General features: G+C 39.6%; 1 protein-coding gene across 2 annotated transcripts in view; it reads right to left on the minus strand.

Moving 5' to 3' along the window:
- The window catches only part of CNTNAP2 (contactin associated protein 2), a 1210705-nt gene that overhangs the window by 457908 nt on the left and 733052 nt on the right, over window positions 1-19745 (minus strand). For both annotated transcript variants that reach the window (XM_087766336.1, XM_087766327.1), the window contains exon 10: window positions 9125-9296. In XM_087766336.1, coding sequence (XP_087622462.1) covers window positions 9125-9296 — 172 coding nt within the window. The remainder of the gene's footprint in view (window positions 1-9124; window positions 9297-19745) is intronic.

The raw sequence follows: 19745 nt of genomic DNA on the forward strand, positions 1-19745 counted from the left end.
GTAATGTTATTTTATGTTATTTTACGGTTTTGGGGGTTTTTGTTTTGGTTTTGTTTTATGTTGTTTTATCTTACTTTTCTGAATCCGTTTCAGAGCCGATGCTCACAAGCATTAACACAATGCGCATGTGCAGCCAGGAGCAGGCTGATGCATTCTTCAGTTGAGCTTGAAAAAACCTCCCTTGCAGCCTGGCAAAGGCAAGGCACAGAGCTGCAGAAAGCAGCAGCAGGAACACAGGCCAAGCAGTCCCTGCTTCCTGAAGAAGGAAAAATTGAAGAATGAGGATCACAACCAACCACCCACGAAAGAAGAGAAAGAAGAGCTGTGTGGTGCTGTTGGGTATTTTCCAAAGCAGGACACCTGTCAATGACGAGCCCACTTTTTGCCTTCCAAAACTTGCTCCGCTGTGCTTCTTGGCCAGTGATGCATGAAAAGCGCTCTCGTGCCTGCCCTGTGCTTGGGTTGCAGGCAGGGAGAGCTGCAAAGTGGCAGCTCCGGATGGTGCAGCGAGCCTGGAGCCCTTCCAAGCCCCCGCTGTTTGGCACAAGCAAGAACCCCTGGGGAAATGGAGCCAAAGGAAGAGCAGAGCTCGCTCCTGTTCCCAACTTGCAATGGGCAAAAGAGCCAGGGAGAGGCAGGGCACGAGCGGCGCCTCGGAGGTGCAAGAGCAGCAGGCAAGTAGCGAGCGGAAGGGGCCCAGAGGAGCCCTGACAAGGGGCTGTGCTCAGTGCTACAGAGGACAAGAAGCAACCCCCGGGGGCCACCCTGGGCCCGCCCTGGGAGTCTGGAAAGCTTCCTCCCCCCGGATGCGGGGCACGAGGGCCACCTTCGTGGAGCAGGAGCAGCAGGCACCTGGCCAAAATGGCCCAAAGCAGCCCTGGCAAGTGCCTGTGCTCAGTGCTGCAGAGGAAGGCAAAAAACCCCCGGGGACACTTGCTAGCCCACCGTGGGGGGAAAAAAAAGCCTTCCTCCCCCCAGCTGCAGGGCACGAGAGGCCATCTTCGTGGTGCATGAGCAGCAGGCAGGAACCCAGCCAAAAGGGACGAGAGGAGCCCTGACAAGTGGTCATGCTCAATGCTGCAGAGGAAGGCAAAAAACCCCCGGGGAGCAGTGCCAATGTGCCCCGGGGGAAAATTCCTTCCTGACCCCAGCGCTGGCGATCGGCTATTCCCTGAGCATGTGAGCAAGACCTGCCTCCTCCTCCCACAGCCTGGTCACGCCTCCCAGCAGATGCCCAAGCCCTCTTCTCCCTCCACCTGCTGCCACCTCAGGGGCTTCCCAGAGTGCCCAAAGGCCCCCGGCCTGATCGACCTTGAGGGCAAGGATCCTTCCCACGCCTGGCAGGGCACCGGTGGCTGCTCCAAAGCACCAGGACCCCTGGCAACATTTCTGCATCCCATTCCTTACGGCTGCTGCCCCTGGCTCCCCTGGGGATGAGGACGGCGAGCTCTGCAGTGCTCCTCAAGAAGGCATTCCCTTGCTCTCACTGCTGCTAGCCAGCTGAAAAGGCCTGACAGCCTCGGGAACCTCCAGGGATTGGTGGTCCTTCTCATCTCCAGCAGTCTCGTCGAGCCTCCTCTGGTCTTCCTCCCTCAGCCCTCACCAAGTAATTCCACTGGCTCCTCAAGGACCTCCTCTGGGACGTCTTCGGGCTGCGCCCTGGCCAGCTATGGCAGCGGGACAGGGGACGATGCTGCCTTTTATCCTGCCCCGGGGCATTGTGACTGCTGTGTTGCCGGGTGGTGGCCCTGTGACATGGGGGTGACGGGGCCCCCCCTGCGCAGCCCCACCCTCCGCCCAGCATCCTTGGGATGGAAGGCCTTTGGGGTGCTGGCCCCGAGGCAGTCCCTGTGCCCAGGAGGCCCAGGGGGCTGTCCCTGCCCTTGGTGGCCTTGCACTGGGCAGAGCAGCTGGGCGTCCCTGGCACCTCCTCTGCCACTCGGCTCCCAAGGACAAACCCAGTGCTGTTACTCGTCTCTCAGGCCATGGCAGAAACCAACCCTGCAGCCCTGAGACCACCCCTAATTGCTGTCAGGTTGCTTTAGCTACTACTTCTCCTATGAAATATACCTAAATGTTTACTGTCTTAGCTTTTGTTTTAGAAAGAAAACCTATTTATCATGAACAAATAATCCACTTGCTCTAGAAAATTATTTCAGTAGCATACATTTTTCTTAATAGAAAGATGAATTAATATTTATTGAAGTCAAAATGAAAGAAGATTTTTTTTTCCTCTCTCTGCAGAGTTTGTCTAGTATTAAATACAAGACAAAGAACAACTGAGGATTTTGGAGATTTCAAAATGTTTAAGCATCCAGCTACAAGATGGTATATAACCCATACAGTTACTTGGAAGAGTCTCATAAGAACGCTATTGACTATTGTAACCTGTGTAATAGAAGTTAAAGCGAATAAAGGAAAAAAAAAAACATGGCAAAGGCATAAGCATAAAATAGTATTCAAACCATCTGCATTTCAAACTGTTCTAACTTGCTTAAACAGCTACTGATTATACTATTGAGTTATTTAACAGTCTGGGTCATTAGTCATACTGTTCCACACAGGGAACCTCACATGTTTTCCATCTTCTGTCCATGCAGTCCTACTCCATCCCTTGGTGCTGCTTTTTTTTTTTTTTTTTGTGGAGCGTCCATGATCTAATCAGCACCATTTTCTTTTTCTGGAGTTTTTAAGCTCCATCATCCAGACTCTAAGGTGATTATAGTCATTGCTTAAAACTACAGAAAAGAAAGTAAATATATAATTTCCACCACCCCTTCCATGGAAGAACACTTACATCCACTTCACATGTTGGTTCCCTGCACATACTTCTGTTCCAAATTCTGTAAATTAACACTTTTTAGCATTTAAGCAAGTAATACTTTAACGTATTCCACTCACCTATCTTAAGACAGAGTGCAATGGTGATGAATCCTAAACCTCTGAAAAAACTGTTGTTTTTTTCCTCCTCAAGGTATTTCCTTGCTTTACTAACACAATTATTGCAATAAGCATTCTGTAAAATGACCCTACTTACAACAGAAACTGTGCCCTTCCTCTTCTTTGCCCATTTCAGACTTTACTTGATTAATTAGTTGTTTGCAAAGAATTATGATTATTTGAATCATAATGGATGTCAAATATTATTTCCATGTGCAGCTTGCAGTAAATTGTTTTAGAATGACCTAGAATGGGCATTTTTGTATTTTAAAAACTACTGTTACAAGAAGGGAACTTGATTTTCCTTTACTGTAGAACTCAAGGACATGGCACAGCTCCAGCTGCCATAAGATTACGTCCACCTTGCAAAATCAGAAAGGAGTAGGTTGATCTTAGATAAAGAATCAGGTGAAAAATACTTTTCTGAGGAAAGTTTATGATAAAGTCCATGCTATTATCTTCACCAAAACACATGAAATCCCTAAGTAAGGTTGATTTGAAGTGATAAAAGCAGCTTATAAGAATTCACCTGACCAGCCTGCGGACTCAAAAAATTATTTAAAAAATCTGCGCTTGGTTGGTGTCTTGGGGAGCTCCCTTCTAACTAATGACAGCTGGAAGGTCCAGCCAATTTCTTGAGGATACCAAAGTGCTGCATAGACATCTCCAGTCAAGCACCTATTACTATATCAGTATCTTATCTTCAAAAGAACATGTATTTTAATTGTCATTGGACTCACTCTCTATTAGGTTTTACAAGTTATCCAAATTTTTCCAGCTGCATGCAAGGGAAAAAGTTTGTGAACACATGGGAACACCCAATTCATTCAATTTGTTGGTGTTTCTCATGCCTCCTTTTTCCCTATTTTTGCAGTGTTTCCCCCTTTTTCTTTTAGTGTGACAGAATGGGGATTTTTTTCGTAGTGAAAAAACAATCTTGCAGAAAACTAAGATATACTATGAAGAGAAAGGTAATTAAACCATTTCTATTTTGTGGTCAGCTCTGTAGAGTTTGTAACCTTCCAGCTGTCTACCAATCTGTATAAAGTAATATGGCAGTTGTCACACTCTGGTACATAGGAGACAAGTGCCACAGTATTAAAAGCACTGTCACTGTCATCTGAGCAATACCCTACGCCTACAAAGTCACCTTTCTGGACTGAGATGGATTATGAAGTAAATGCACTTGCATCTCTCTTGTTGAAAGGCAGCTTTCATCTCCATTTCCACATCAGAAGTTTGTATGGTTCCAAAGAGAAGTGGGGAGAGGGAGAGGAGAGGGAGAAGGTACATGTAGGAAGTGGCTTCCATCCATATGGCTGGGAACATCTGCAGGCTGAAGTCATGGTATGGGTTCAGCTCTTCCCCAGTCCTATTTTACTTCCTTTTTGTGAATTTGTCTTGGGAACAACCCAACTGTAAAGCACGTTTTGCTTCCAGTCTGGACATTGGTATATCATCTGCTTCTTATTCAGAGTACTACGGGATGATGTCTGTCTTATTCCTCAGCACTGAACTGGCAGAGGGAGAGGGAGAACAGAGAGGAAGGCCAGAAGCCTGAAGTCCATGTAAAGAGCCAGAAGTGAAGAATTCTAAGACTATTTGCAATGATGGTTTTTAATTCCAAAGAAATTTTGTCTTGCTGTCAGTTACATTGTGGACATTTTCATGCACCAATATGCTTGCTGTGTTTTGTTATTTAAATGAATTATTTCAAATTTTGATTGGCAATCACATAGTCTAGAGAACGTGGCTGTATGGGATTAAAGCCAAATGCTGGCACTCTGTCATACAGTGTATCACCACAGCAGGTGAGCAATTATCACCCAGAAATGTTCTGCCGCACGTATCTGATTACTTACATTAATTCTTTAACGTGAAATTATTATTGAAAATTGGCATCTAATTCATCTCATTGTGTTACAGAGGGAATCACACAGTTTACACATTCATAAAACGCTAGAAGCAGCTACATGAAAATTCTTGGTGCTGCATTTTTTCCCCATTTCTGTCATTTCACCTCTTACGGTACACAGAGATTTTCATTAAAATTGGCATATGTTCTGCATAATCTACAACAACAGATTGGACACTATACTTTAAAATGAATTTAGTATCTCCTCACTGTGATTTCGTGATTAAAATCCATAATTCTAGCCACAACGAAGTCAGGAAAGCTTTAGAATTCTCTGAGACTGCTGGGACAAATTAGTTGTGAGTAATAACTCCTGTTCAATGTCCTGTGCTAAAATCCTAAAGTACAACGGTACCATCTGGACTGTAACAACAAGTTAGTTTGTTAATGATAAGTAAAGGAGGTGTATAGGGACCTGTGCTGTCACAAGCAGTACAGCATGTTGATCACTGTAACAACAATGCGACTTCCATTGCTGATACAATTAAAGTTAATTAAGATACAGAAACAGGGATGATTATTTTCTCTCCGTAGCATTTTAACTGCCTGCAATTACTATATATACACCTGCATGAAATCATATGCATTTATACTATTTGGCCACCGGTAAAAAGACAATGTTCCTTAGCTTTGGTGTCCCCCTTTGATAAGATCTCATCTTGTAGTCTTTGCAATAGCAAAGTGCACATGTGAGGAGGGGAAGACTAAAAATAAAAAGACACTGGTTCAACACTTGTACCTCCTAAGTACACATGTAATACTCTAACATAACTATTCTTCTGACATCTTAAAAAAATACTGGAACTAGAATGCAGAATCCCTTTCCATACGGGGCAGGTGTTTAGCTTGGCAGAACCTGGGACTTTGGAAGCAGTTACCTCCAGGCAGGTGCCACAGGAGAATTTGCCACCCTCAGTACCTCCTGTCATGTCTTTATAGAGAAAACCATCCCCTCCTTACTATCCGCTCTGACTAACGATGAAAAATGCCACCGATGACAACTTCACGTTTTTTCCCCCCAACCAAATGGCTGAAGTCTGCAGTAAGAATAATTCAATGTGACAGCTTATCTTTTTGCCCAGTGGGGGTCTTCAACTGAAGTGCGGCTACGAAAGCAATTTACATGTTGATGATGACTGAAGCCTTTATGATTCAGAGCCAAACAAGTTAAAAAAAGCAGGAGGATCCCAGTATCACAGCCACAAGTATCTTCCCATTTCAAAGGAAATGAAATTAAGATAATATATAGCACACATGGTACTTAGATCCTCTAAAAGAAAGCCACGTATAAAAGTGTTATATAGTGGCATATCATAACAGAAGTGCTTGTAAACTCTTATTTGCAGATGTTAATAAGACAGCCATGAAAATCCAGTCAAATCTAAAGCTTGGCATTACTACTTCTTAGTCGAAGGGTTCGTTTTAAAGTGCAAACTACAAAGAAATAAACTTGGTCATGGGAAAACAACAAACTAGATTACATCTCAATCCTTAAAAAAAACAAAACCAACCCTAAGAAAATTCTTTGGATACTACACTAATTTCCTATGATTATACAATTGTTACTCTGCTTGCAATACAATCTTCCAGTGCTTAGAAAGCATAAATGTAAGACATATATTTTAGTTTATATAATGAGGATGATATCAGGGTCCAAGGTGGCAGAAGACAGAAAAAGAGTGAGAATATATTTTCTTATCTAAAGAAAACATACATACATAAATATATATAGAACACTGTTATTTATATTAAAATATATTTTAAATACAAATGTTATAAAATATATAAAATAAATCCAATATATATTACATGTAAAATATATAAGGCATAATAATATTTTAATATAGTAAAAGGTATTTCATATAATATCATGTATGGCATATGGCATTATATTATAGTATATGAAATATTTGAATATCTATTATTATATGTTATAAAAAGAAATACCTTATAAATAGTGACTTCTGTATGAAGTTCACTTGGAAAGTAAGCTGCTTGACATATAGGAGGCTTTAAGTCTTATTTTTCAAAAACGCATTGTAAAGCTCTGATTCTAATTAATTGTAATTACATTGTAATACATTGAAAAAGCCTAATTCTGATTAACTTCACTATGATGATGGAATTATTTCTAATAGACGCTGGCATAAGTGGGATCAATACAAACTGTCACAGAAGCTCAGATTTACCCACTGGGGAAAAAGCAGAGACTTAATTAGATGTACCCTCACATCCTTTCTTCCAAGTCAGTTTACATTTCCAAAAACAAATATTCAAAATAAAACTAAGCAATTCAAACTACAAAATACTAACCACAAGAGGCCTTTCTAATTCCAGTTGTATGTGAGAAGACAGAACAAACTTCTTCCCTATGACAGCAGCTCTTCACTTCCTCTTTTCACTCCATGGGTCCATGAGATGCAGCAATCTGAAGTGGCCTGACATGCCAGAACAACTCGCTGGTACGCCACAAAGCATGCTCCTTAACACTGACATTGCTAAAATGGTATACTGGGTCTGGCTGGGATGAAGTCACTAAGTTAACCGTCTTCATAGCAGCCCATGTGGTGCTGTGCTTCGCAGCGTGGCTAAACCAGTGTTGGTAACACACCACTGTTCTGGCTGCTGCTGAACAGGGCTTGCACAGCATCAAGGCTTACTCTCCACATCCTCCCCCATGAACGCCAGGAGGATGGGGGTGAGCAAGAGATTAGGAGGGGACACAGCTCGGACAGCTGACCCAAACTGACAATAGGAATATCCCATACTATCCAATGTCATGCTCAACAATAAAAACTCAGGAAATGGAGGAGGAAGGGGAGATGTTTAGGGCTGTGGAATTTCTCTTCCCAAATAGCCATTACACGTGCTGAGGCCCTGTTTCCCAGGAATCGGCTGGACATCTGCCTGCTGATGCAAAGTACTGAATGAATTCCTCTTTTTGCTTTGCTTGCATGTGCAGCTTTGCTTTTCTTATTGAACTGCCACCTTAATCCATGAGTCTTTTCGCCTTCCTTTTATTTTTCTCCCCATCTCCTGGGATAGCGGAGTGAGCAAAAGGTAGGGCGAGTGTTTGGCTGCTGGCCACGGTCAACCCACCACAACTTGTTTAGTGCAAACTGGTGTCTACGTTTTAGGAAGAGAAGGCATTTTGTGAGACCAAAGCAGCATGTCATATTTTGGTTTTCTCACAGCAGCATTTATCTCTTTGAGAATCTCTTAACTTACAGTAGGAAATTAAAAGCACATGCATTTCTTTACCATAACTATGCAGATCTTTGCTGATGATATCCAGAGTCACTCAGCCTGTAGAATCTCCATCCTTGGAGATACTCAAAAGTTGACTGGATGTGGCCCTGAACCACATGACATAGCTTTGAAGTTGGCCCTGTGTTGAGCAGGGCTTGGACCACATGAACTCCAGCGGTTGCTTGTTACCTGAATTATTCTAGCGTTCTATGATCTTGTAATCTTTGCTTCTTTCAAAGCAGAATTCTAAAAAGCCATTTTCAGCTTTCCAGCAGACTTGCAATGGGTTTAATATGGAGGTAATTTTCATGATAAGCCAAGCTGCCTGCATTCAGGACTTGGGCTACTTGCTCTTTCCCTGTCTTTCCTAATATTTTCTTTTTTGCCAACAAAGAAGAAACTAATCATCAGGAGCAACATAAATTAACACAGGTAAGAGGTTGAAAAGGTTGCTCAAAGCAAAAGCCTGCCATAATTCTGAATTACTCTTCTCAGTCTGGAAAAAAAAATGCACTAAGCATTATTTTAATGAAGTTTCAGCATTTATTACATGCACAGTTGTGCAAGCATGTGGACCTATTTTAGTTCTCTGAGGAATTCAGAAGTGAAGCCAGAAGGCACCGAAGCCAGGAAACACAACTTCTAGTTGCAAAAAGACCTCCTCAACAGTCATCTAAGAAACAGACAAAATGTATGACTTTTCGGGAGAGTTCCCTCTATTCAAGGCAGCCACATTATCGACCCGTGGGCTGAATTTGACTTACAAAAGCTTTTCAGCTCCTCCTCTGCCTGAGAGTGGGGAGATTGGAGATAGGCTTTCCACAGCACCCTGCACAATCTACAACTTAAAGCCATCATCTCCATCATCTAAGCATGGTTCCCACTGCTTAAAAAGGCAGGACTGCCTTGACGTGATCACTGGCAGTGTCAGAACCACCTTTTCTATATCACTATATATTTTCAGAATACGTAGGACATGGATCAGTGTATCAGAGTATCAGTGATGTCTCCACAACTTACCTGTCAATAATGGCACACATGTCAATGGTGACATTGGCAAAGCTTCCCAGCTGGCCTTGCTCCACTGCGTGCAAATCCACCAGCTGATCATCCACGTGAATAAACTGCATGCATCCTTGAAATGAATGCTGAAATAGCGAGTGATCTGAGTCATTCATCTGTACAGGAAACCCTGTGGAGCAGCAGAATAAAGAGCATTGTTAACTTCATATACTATTACTCAAGCCAGTATTTCTTCACAGGAAAAGACATGTTTTCTAGATGGGAGAAGAAAAAGGCAAGGCGCGAAGGAAATATTATGAAGTTATTAGATTACATTGCAATGTTATTCATTTCAGTCATCATTGGCAACTACCTGCAAGAATTTATATGGTACAGCTGATGATTCTTTCATTAATTTTTGTGTACAGGATGAAAGTCTTCTGCTACCCTTCTCTTCCCCCAGCCCTCTATTACTGTTTCTCATTACTTCTCACTTCATACAAAGATTAAAGGAACAGGAAAAGCATTGACCTCCTTGCTATGTTTTAGGAATCACACTCCCGTTTCTCAGATTTTTCTGAGAAAAACGTATTCCCTGTATTCCATGATGTGAACTTCCAGTTCAGCTTTCTCTAGAACAAGGCTTCTGGGGCGATGAATACTTGTGCTGGAAACTTTCTGCAAACTTAAACCTAGGCCTAAAATCTAATGTCCTGGCCCACTTCTGAGGAATCTGAAGACATTCTTAGTATTCTCATTTTCACTCTGAATATGTTCATTTGCCTGTCTTTCTGAAGGTGGTTTATAAGAGATGAGAATGAATTTGTCTTGACTCAGGCTAAAAGGCAGGGAGACAGAGGATATTTATATGTAATTGTTTAACTGAATGCCCTTCAGAAGTGAATGTGTCAATTTACTTGAGAAAAATGTCCTTGATAAGACAGTGGAGAGCCTCATTCACTACTTATAAATCTTTAACAATGAACTTCCTGAAAAAGCTTCAAGAAAATAATTTAGATAGAATCTGTTTAAGATGAGAGCAGGAAGGAAGACAGAGGGGCTAACAACAGTTTATTGGTAAAGAAGGTAAGAAGTCTGGAAAATGCATAATGGTTTTGCAGATTTCAGCTAGGAAGATGACTAGCCATGCAGTTCTTGACTGACAAGGGTAAAAAAACCACACACATTTGTTTTGGTAGCTGAGACAGATTGTACAGCTCCCATTCCATCTCCCACTTTCCTACCTAACTTCCGATCCCCAGTGCCTTACTGCCTTCTTCAATAGCATGGAAACAGCTATTTGTGGAGACAGAAGAATAACAGATTCTCAAACCAATAGTGTTTGAATAGCACCAGGAAAAGGGAATTAATGTAATTTTAAATTCTGTTCCTGAATACAGTTTATCACATGCCACACAAATAGTTGGATTGGCTAAAAGAATAGAGGGCAGAAACAAGCAACTGGGGCTTGAGGACAGATGCTGCTTAATGTGGCACCTATTACTAAAAAAACCCCAGATATATGTAAGTCTTTCCCAAAATATAATTAAGACCCATTTTAACTGAAAGGCTTTGCCAGAACATTCATATGACCAGTAATGTTTTTTAAAATTGTCTAAAACAGTCTTACGCATCAGCTAAAATTACTGCTGGTAGCTCCTAAATTTCCTTGACTCACTTCAGTAAGCACTGACTTCAGAGTTCACTGGTAGCACCACAGAATTAATCAGGGATGTTATAGCAATTAAGCAGTGACCATGCTAAAAGTTAGCCCTGACCGGTATTTCAAGAAATTGGGCAAAGGCTTGTCTTGAGGTCATATCACCTTTGGAGCAAAATTGTGACACTATCACAGGCAGCCATAAACTCCTGAGAAAGATAAATAACGCCCTCACACTAATACATATCAGATGGAGAAGGAAAAACTCCTAAAGTCCCCCAGTTGCCTAACTAGTGCATAATAACCTCAACAGACCAACTGCCCCCTACCAAAACTGTGCTAATCCGAGACTGTGGGAATTGTTATTTTGGATTGGCAGAAAAGTCAAGTACAGAGAGACAGAAAGTGCAAGTTAATTCTCTGTTGTTTGGTGGATGCAAGCACAATATTTGCATGTTCCTATCAGGTGCTTACTCCAATTATATTTAAACAGCTCACTCTTCCAGTATAATTGTCTGTTTTTCAAACTGCCATAGAAACTACCCTGTAACTCCTTCTCAGCAAGAACCCCAAACCAACACCAAGCACGTGGTCATTTAGATCTTCAGCGCATTAGCAGAGCTGTGCAGGAAGCCTGTGTATCATCTTCCTGTTCAAAGCACTTCCACAATTGCTTTGTTTTAAATATTAAATTCAAGGTTACCAACACTGAGGTAAACTCTTAGTAACATTCATGTAAACCCAGCAAAGCCAAGGACATTACATGGATATATCTGAATGTAATGAAAGATTATCCACCATCCTTTAAGCACTAACTGAAAAATAAGATCAAAACCTAGAGCCACAATTCACTCTTCACATCAAAAAGAGTATGGTCCGAATAACTAAGCCACAAATGTATGATTAGATTCAGCAATATATTCCAACAAATTACTACCAACATTTGCGAGCATTTGAGAACTAACCACAGAGGCATTTCACTACGTGATTCTCAGCTTCTCTGCATCTAAGTATCACTTCTTGACCTACACTATAAGAGCACACAGTTGTTATTGGTCTCTGGGACACGTTCTGCACTTTGCTACTGGCTGAACCTGCCAACAGGAAAGTGGCAGCTGGGTCCATCAGCCTGGGCAGAGACCCCAGGTCCCTGGGTCCCCAGGCTGGGCTCCACTGGCTGGGGTAGGAGGGAGTCGTAGGCTGGAGCAGCTGGAGGTGGCGGCCACTCCTAACCTAACTACATAAATCAAGCTTTCCTCTATTACCCAAGAGAGTGGTGTATACTGAGCATTAGTCAGTTTGGGATTCTGAATTTTGCTCTCTCTGTCAATGGATGAAGACTATAATTTGCTCACTCGTATGCCTTTGTTGCCTGTCTTCCTGCTACTCCCTTTGCTGTTTCTAGTCATGCAAGGAACTGGAGGAGGAAGGGGTTTTATGCACTCGTACAGCACCTTGCATAAATTGTCTGTGAGGCTGACTGCGTGTCAAGTCATTTCAGTCATGCTATTACTGTAACAGATAGTTACGCGAAGAGACAATTTAAAAAAAAAAAATCACTATCCACAGGGAATGGAAGAATGGTTGTTTTTTTGAACTATATGCTTCTCACAAACCAACCTGCTCTAACACCGATTTTTTTCTGTTTAAAATTGTTGCCACAGCTTAGACAAATTTTACAGAATGCAGTTAATAAACATACTGTTATATAAAGAGTTTAGCACATGGGAAAGCAACTAGATAAGCCTTGTATATAACACCTACATTGTTTTTGAACTATTAGGTATACAGTCTAATGCCCATTAATTCTGGTGGGACCTGGACATTTTAGACAAATCCAGTCTGAGTCATCTGGGGCAAAGCTTCTGCCTCAAATGTAAACCTGGAAATGACCTAGCACCTTGCGGTTGTTATTTCAATACACAGGACAGTGCCTTCCCCTTCCAGATTTCCATTATTGAGACATGATTCACTTCCTCATCCTTCCTACAGTGAATGAAATTTTAATCAAATGAACTTCTATAACCAAGGCTGACAGTAATGCTGTCACTAGAAAGGCTAAATAATGGATGAACAATTTGGACAGGACTGTATTGATCTTCTTGCTGACAAGAAAATATGTACATTTTCAAAATGCACATAAAATGCAGTTTGGACAGTTTAAAACAATGTTCACGCTTATGATTGATTACAAATGCACCTTTAAGTCAGGTAGACTCCCTTATCCTGTAATTTCTACATCTTTCTGACTTTCTCTGTACAAAATCTGAATCTTACCATTTTATTTATTTTTCACATTTTAAGCCCACAAAGAGATGGATTATCCTGCAAAGGTCAGACATGGGTTGAATCTGAATTTTCCCCAGAGTTCAAGGAAATTTCTTTCCAGGACTTCATTCTGACCTACCAAATACGGAACAGCCAAAATTCGAGATCCGGCTCCTGATCTTAATTAAAACTTGCAAGAAAAATTAGAAAATCTATAGTTTTGATTCATGCTATTTTCGATGTTAGAAGTCACTTTAATATAAAATAAATATAATAAATAAATTCTAATAGGTATAATAAAATACCTATGAAATAAAACAATATTTCTTTTCCACTGTCAAGATCTATTATGTCTCTCTTCCAATCACCTGAATAAGGTTCTATCAAAGACATAAGAAAGAAAGGAAGTTGAAGGAAGAATACATTCAGGTTCGTGGTATAAAAGAACATACAGTCAGAGCATGTCATTAAACATCTGATGCACTACTTGTTTCTGAGATCTGACCTAAGAATGAAATATCATACTAGACTCTGAATATACAATTAGAAATTATTTTGTATCCCCATGTGAAACACTCAGATTTTCTCTGAAATGTAATGCAAATTCTATTGTGACAAGAAGACAGTTTTTCTCCACAGCTTGTTGGAACACCTCATCATTATATTTTTATTTTTGCCTTTTGTTTTATTTGTAAGTTAATGATGGGCTGATATTTGTATACAGATGGTACCTGGTATTTTATTTCTTTAAATGAAAAAATACACCTCATTTAAAAAAAAAGTAACTATTATCTTAGATAACTAACTGGTAGTCCATATTGTCTTCAACTAGTCGCATGGGTAGCTGCAGAATCCAGTAATCAATAGAAAAAGTGACTGATCTCAAGTCTGACAGGGATTTTTATCTGCATGGTATTTCAAGTGTACATCCTGGATCCTTGCTATGCAGAATGAGAAGAAGGAAACAAAATTCTGTATTTGTCAGGATAAATAGCAGCACAGTATCGTTCAAGGATCAAGTAATCTTCAAATTTTGTATATATATCGTACAGAGTTAAAAGATGTTATTCTGAACCCACAGAACAAAACTCAAATTCAGTCCATAACAATGCACTTAGATTGAAGATATAGCTGGTGTTTCATATGTTAATAAACAGGAAAAGACGCTAAAAGAAAAGCTCAATACACCTACCAACCCAAATTCACTGTAGTATTTTTATGCTTGTTGCAGTCAGACCAGAATGGGGCCCTTAGTGTGAAGTGGAATACAGGCAATAATTCTGGAAAACTAGAAGTTTCCTGCTCCAAGAGCATGAAATAATCTAAAGTAAACAAACTGCAGAAGGGATGAACAGCATGAGTTAAAATGGAATATTTTTTTTCATTTCATTGCATCTCTAAAGCTACAGAAATGCTCAAAAAAGTACACACATATACTTTCTAAGTATTTGAAGGAATACCGGACCAGTACTGGAGGTTTCAACAGTCATGCCTCTTTAACTCAAATCATAATTCTGTATTAGGGAATATGAGGACTAAGGATGGGGTTTGCCAAGACATTTGGATCCCATGTCTAGCAACTGTATGAACTGTTCTGAAAATAAACACGACTTCAGAGTCTTCCAGCTCAGTGGAGTGTAGAAAGGCAAACGAGAATGGGAACTACAATTTTTCCGTGTATGTTTGCAGAGGAAGTCACCAACTTCTTGAATGAGGCATTTTCTGATAAATTAATCTTTACTTTTGCCTTCACTGTTTCACTGAATGCAAGGCAGTGCCTTCTATCCCAACAAATGTAAATCACTAACCTAAAAAACCCAAATGTGTCTATATACAGAGAGAAAAGCACACTTGACTAATGCTAGAGCCTAGAAAAAGAGGATTTTGTACTTCTGGCACTCCTGGGGCACACATCAGCCCTCTAGGTAAAACAGGCTAGCATTAATGAAGTCTCCGGTGGACTTCGTGGAATATTCTCTGTATGTGTCATTCATACTATGATGAAAAAGTTTAACCAGATCTCACAAGACTTGGAAGCATTTTCCACCAGTGGTGCGACTCCTGATTTGTTTTGTCTCCTCTGGAAATCTGGTCTTCAGCCAGACCCTCTTCTCTAAAAATATTTTATCACCAGCTGTCTGCTTATTAGTTGAAGACAGTTCTGGAAAAGCACTGAGATTTTTTAGTCTCTCTGTATACTATCATTCCTTAACCCTCAGTTAGATTTCACTTCGGTGTATTGACACTGATTCAGTACCTACCAGTTCTTGATGGGATTGAATTCATTAAGAAGTAGCCTCTAGGACCTCTCTACCCGAGAATACAAACACAGTACTAGAGTCCTCCTTTACCATGTGGCACAGAAATTCTTCCTGGAGCACACCTGAGATTTAGATGTAATAGTTTTAGGGTTATGTGACCTAGCCATAGATATAGGTCATGTATAGCATAATAGCCTACCTGAACATGCAATTATACTGGTATTGTTTAGAAGTTGGTCATTGAGAAAAGGAACAAGCACATAATGCGACAATCTAGGTAAGAAAAAGCCCAACAGATACTCAGATGATAACAGCTGAGCAACTAGCTGTGATCTTCAAGCCACAACACAACTTGCACAAGTATTATTTTACAAGATACTAAATGGCTAGGATGACAGCCTAGAAAAAAGTAGAGGAAATCAGTTATGAAGGCACTGACAAAAGCAGAAACAGCAGCAAGCAGACTATCTTTAGTAGCGCAGAGGAAAATTACCGACAGTAACAAGGGAAGGATAAGACTACAGCATAGCCATCTCTTTACCAGCTTTGTTAATTCAGTGCTTCTCTTGGACTGCCGTGGACCTTAGTGTGAACAACAGTGTACTTCTTTAGAAGAACTGTTTTGAGACACTTTTCCCAATGGCTGGCCACAGAATTTGAAGGACTCAAATATATTTGGGCATTCCAGTTACCGTTGGAAAATAGCGGGGTTGTAACCCAGGCTTTCAGGTTGCACGGTGATGGCACCAGTTTAGTTGTTTGAAATGAACTGCAATGGGCCCCGAGGTTTATCTCATCTTTAACTATGGCATCTTTTTCCTTTCCTTTTACTTTTCAATGCCAAAGGACAGGTACTATTTTTTCCTTTTTTTTTTCTTCTGTTCCTCCCTGCGGTAATTACAAAAATGGTATCTCTCCTGTTTTCAAAGTAATCTCCTTCAGAACATGTAGACCATGTCATTCCCAAATAGAGAGAATGTCTGACAGATTGTGTTCAAGCTCAGCTAGGAGGAAATACACACATAGCCCACCTCTGTTCTCAGATCACATACCACCTGGACTACACTGTAAAAAAAATCTATGTACTATACTGCTACTGGGAGCAAATCTACCTAATTAAGCAGAACACCAGCATGGGTTTTATTCACAGGGAATTATTTCAGTCTTAATAAATACCACAAGACATGTCTTAAATAACAGTATTCATTTAAATAGCTAAACTTCATAGCCTAAGCTCAAGTAACACTGAAACAGAAAAGAAATGATTCCTGACGATCTGAAAAAGACTTCTATATTCAGAAAATAAATTATCTATTAGTATACTCAGATACAAATCTTCAATGAAAAAAGACCTGTTGCAAAGCAGGTACAACAGTAGTCTATTCAGAAGTTGCTGCTGCAGACTTAGCTTCTGTAAGAGTCATGCTAGACATTACAAACTCAAGCATATACCCACAGACACTAAAATTTCGTAAGATGAACAATGTCTTGGTGGAGGAAGACAACAAATGTAATTATCACATGGGACTAGTTTTACTCATTTTGTCTTCAGACAAGGGGAAGATGAGATTGATGTCTCTTCCAGCTCCATGATTGTGTGAAATATATAATGACTTCTCACCCTTTAGCGTTCTCTGTGAAGTTCTTCTGTAGATTGGATAAATGTTTGCCCAGATATTTGAGAGCTGAAATAAAATATTCTTGTCTGCTGGGAAAATTAAATATGATTAAGTATTACTGTCAGGGTATGGTAGCATCTTAAGAGGAGGAACACAAGGGGAAAAAATTAAGTAAAATAGTCTTAAAAATAAACATAGATGCTAAAATTGATACTGTCCAAATCACAACAGAAATAAATCAGGTATTATCTACTCAATGCACAGATAATTTTCCATCTTTTATGTGACTCACTGTTCTACCTCCCTTGCGTGGTAGGTGGCTCAATTGTGCATATTGCTGGTTTTACAACATCAATATTTGTGTGGGCTCATAAAAAAATACAATAAACTGAATTCAGTATTTTGATACGTTTGCATTCCAAGAGCATCAGAAATTTACTGATACAGGAAATGTATGTTTCTTTTCACAAAATAATAGCAGAACTGGATCCTCTTGCTATCTTGATGTTTAAAAAATGAATGAACAGCAAGATTTAATTTATTTTCTTGCAAATAAATGTATTCCAAAGTCCTTGTTTGACAAGAACTGATGTAAATGGTTGGTAATTTATGTTATAAGGGCAGCTTATTTTATGCTGAAATGGAAGCAGCAACTCCATTTGATGGGAAGTGTGCCTTATATGAACAAGTGCTCCACCGAGGAAAGTCCACTTTCTAAAGTGGCTAGAGGTTGCTTTTTTTGCCTTTTCTTCAGAAACCACTTGATTTTGCCAGTTGTTAAACACTTCCAATTCCTGCCTACTTGAACAGAGTTTGAGAGTAGTCAGCCACTTAAGACATAAATGAAGAGTCCTGAGGAAAAGTACAATAAAAAGATAAACAACTACGTTAAAATAAAGGAGAAAATTTTAGACACATTTTAATCCTTTACCTAGAAACTGGCAGTGATCAAAATAAATCAGGACACTGAGATTGTAATAAAGTTAATATAAATAACACAATGAAATGGGACAGAAATGAAAAAAAAATATTGTTTGAAAAACAGTTCACTTATTATGAAGCATTTAAGCACAGTTTTATGCTCTGGTGGTTCTTAGTACAAAGGCAATTCTGCTTCCTGGCAGAGGAACAGTTAAACAAGAAAATATTTTGGGTATCATCTGGCAAATTTAAAACAATGAAAATGTCTTCTGCTGTCTTTAAATGAAGGTTTTATTACCTTTATAAGTGAGTTCCCATGAAAAAAATGTGGTGCATGCATGGTTGAAACCTAAAATATCAAATCAGCAAGAACTCCGTTTTGAAATAAACTCAAAAACTGCCCTGATCTTCCTGTTTAGACAAAATTCTCCTTCAAATAACTGGAAACAAGAGCAATAGCAGCAAGTTTCAATCATCACTTTCTGGCATGGAGAGAAGCAGTAAGAATGATCATTATTACCAGTCTTGGCTAATTTAAGTCAATCTAACACTTTACTGCAATTTCTATCTTATTTTATCAGATATGATAGAAAATACAGAAAGCCACATAATGATCAAATTGCAGCAAATCTGTACATTACACTACCCATATAATACATGCTATTCATAGGCTTTCTATTTTATAACAAAGAGAATAAATGTACACTAGATTTTCAAAGTTACTGCTACTTCACTTCTACCGAAAATCCCCCATGAAGATAAAAAATGTCTAGAGACTGCTTGAGATAATTACACTTAGGGAGATATAAGCAGCATAAAATACTCAATCACTATTTACTGCCTTTAAGAGATGTACAGTGTGGAGATTACACTGTTGGCATTAATTATGTAATCTTATTTGCTTCTCCTACATGAACTTATATTGTATTTTTATGTATGTACTGCAAAGTCCTAGCTACGATATCACTAAGGTGAATTTACTTCAATTGAAAATGGTAGCACAGAAGTCGTTGGACCAATTTAGCTACAGATTCACATGATTTATTTCCACCAACTTCCACCTAAGAGATTTATATTTTAATGAACAATTTTTTTTTCAGTCCAGTTACCAAAGGTACCAAAATGAAAGCATTTAGTGTTGAGTGGCTAACAACCCAAGCAAAATCACTGTGAGCTACGGTTTGTATGACCACAACACATCACTTCGTGGTGAACTGCACCAGTTTGGAACTGAGTTTTGGTTTAGGTACCTTAAACACACTATTTCTAGTTTCATGCCATTCACTGCACGTTCTCCAGTATTTCCAATTTCCTCACTTAGCTCCTACTACCCTGTACCAACTATAACCAGAGAGAGTACCAACCTCCCCAGAGATTTACCAAGAAAACAGAATTATCTCTTGGTTGCAAAGACTTTGTTGGAGCTTTGCTGCTAATAAATGCTTCTACATATTTAAAACTTGAAAAGTGATCTGATTTGAAGTCCATTCAGATATTCAGTGCATCTTAAATGTCTATTCTGACACTTCTGTTAGCAGTAACTTCCAGGTTTTGAACACCTTAAATGTATTTTTCAGACTTCCAAAACTACCTTAAGCATATAAATCATCGGTGATAAGTATATCACCATATAGATGGTTTCTATAGGTGAAAATTAAGAATGCCCATTAAATATGCCAGGTGGATTTAAAGATCGACATTGTTGTTCTTTAATGGACAAACTAAAAAAATAATTAATTGGATGTTTAAAGAGTTACCTCAATCATTTTCATATTTTGCAAAGCTTAGATTTTCCTTGATTAATCATATTTTTGTTCTTAAATTTACATAAAATTGTATTATCTGAGCAATGAAATTAAGTACATTAAGTTCTATAGGGCCTAATGGAATCCCTATAAACAGTCACTAAA

The sequence above is a fragment of the Nipponia nippon genome, unplaced genomic scaffold (genome assembly GCF_047370975.1).
Source record: "Nipponia nippon isolate SJK-2023a ecotype South Korea unplaced genomic scaffold, ASM4737097v1 scaffold_1, whole genome shotgun sequence".
Lineage (NCBI taxonomy): Eukaryota > Metazoa > Chordata > Aves > Pelecaniformes > Threskiornithidae > Nipponia > Nipponia nippon.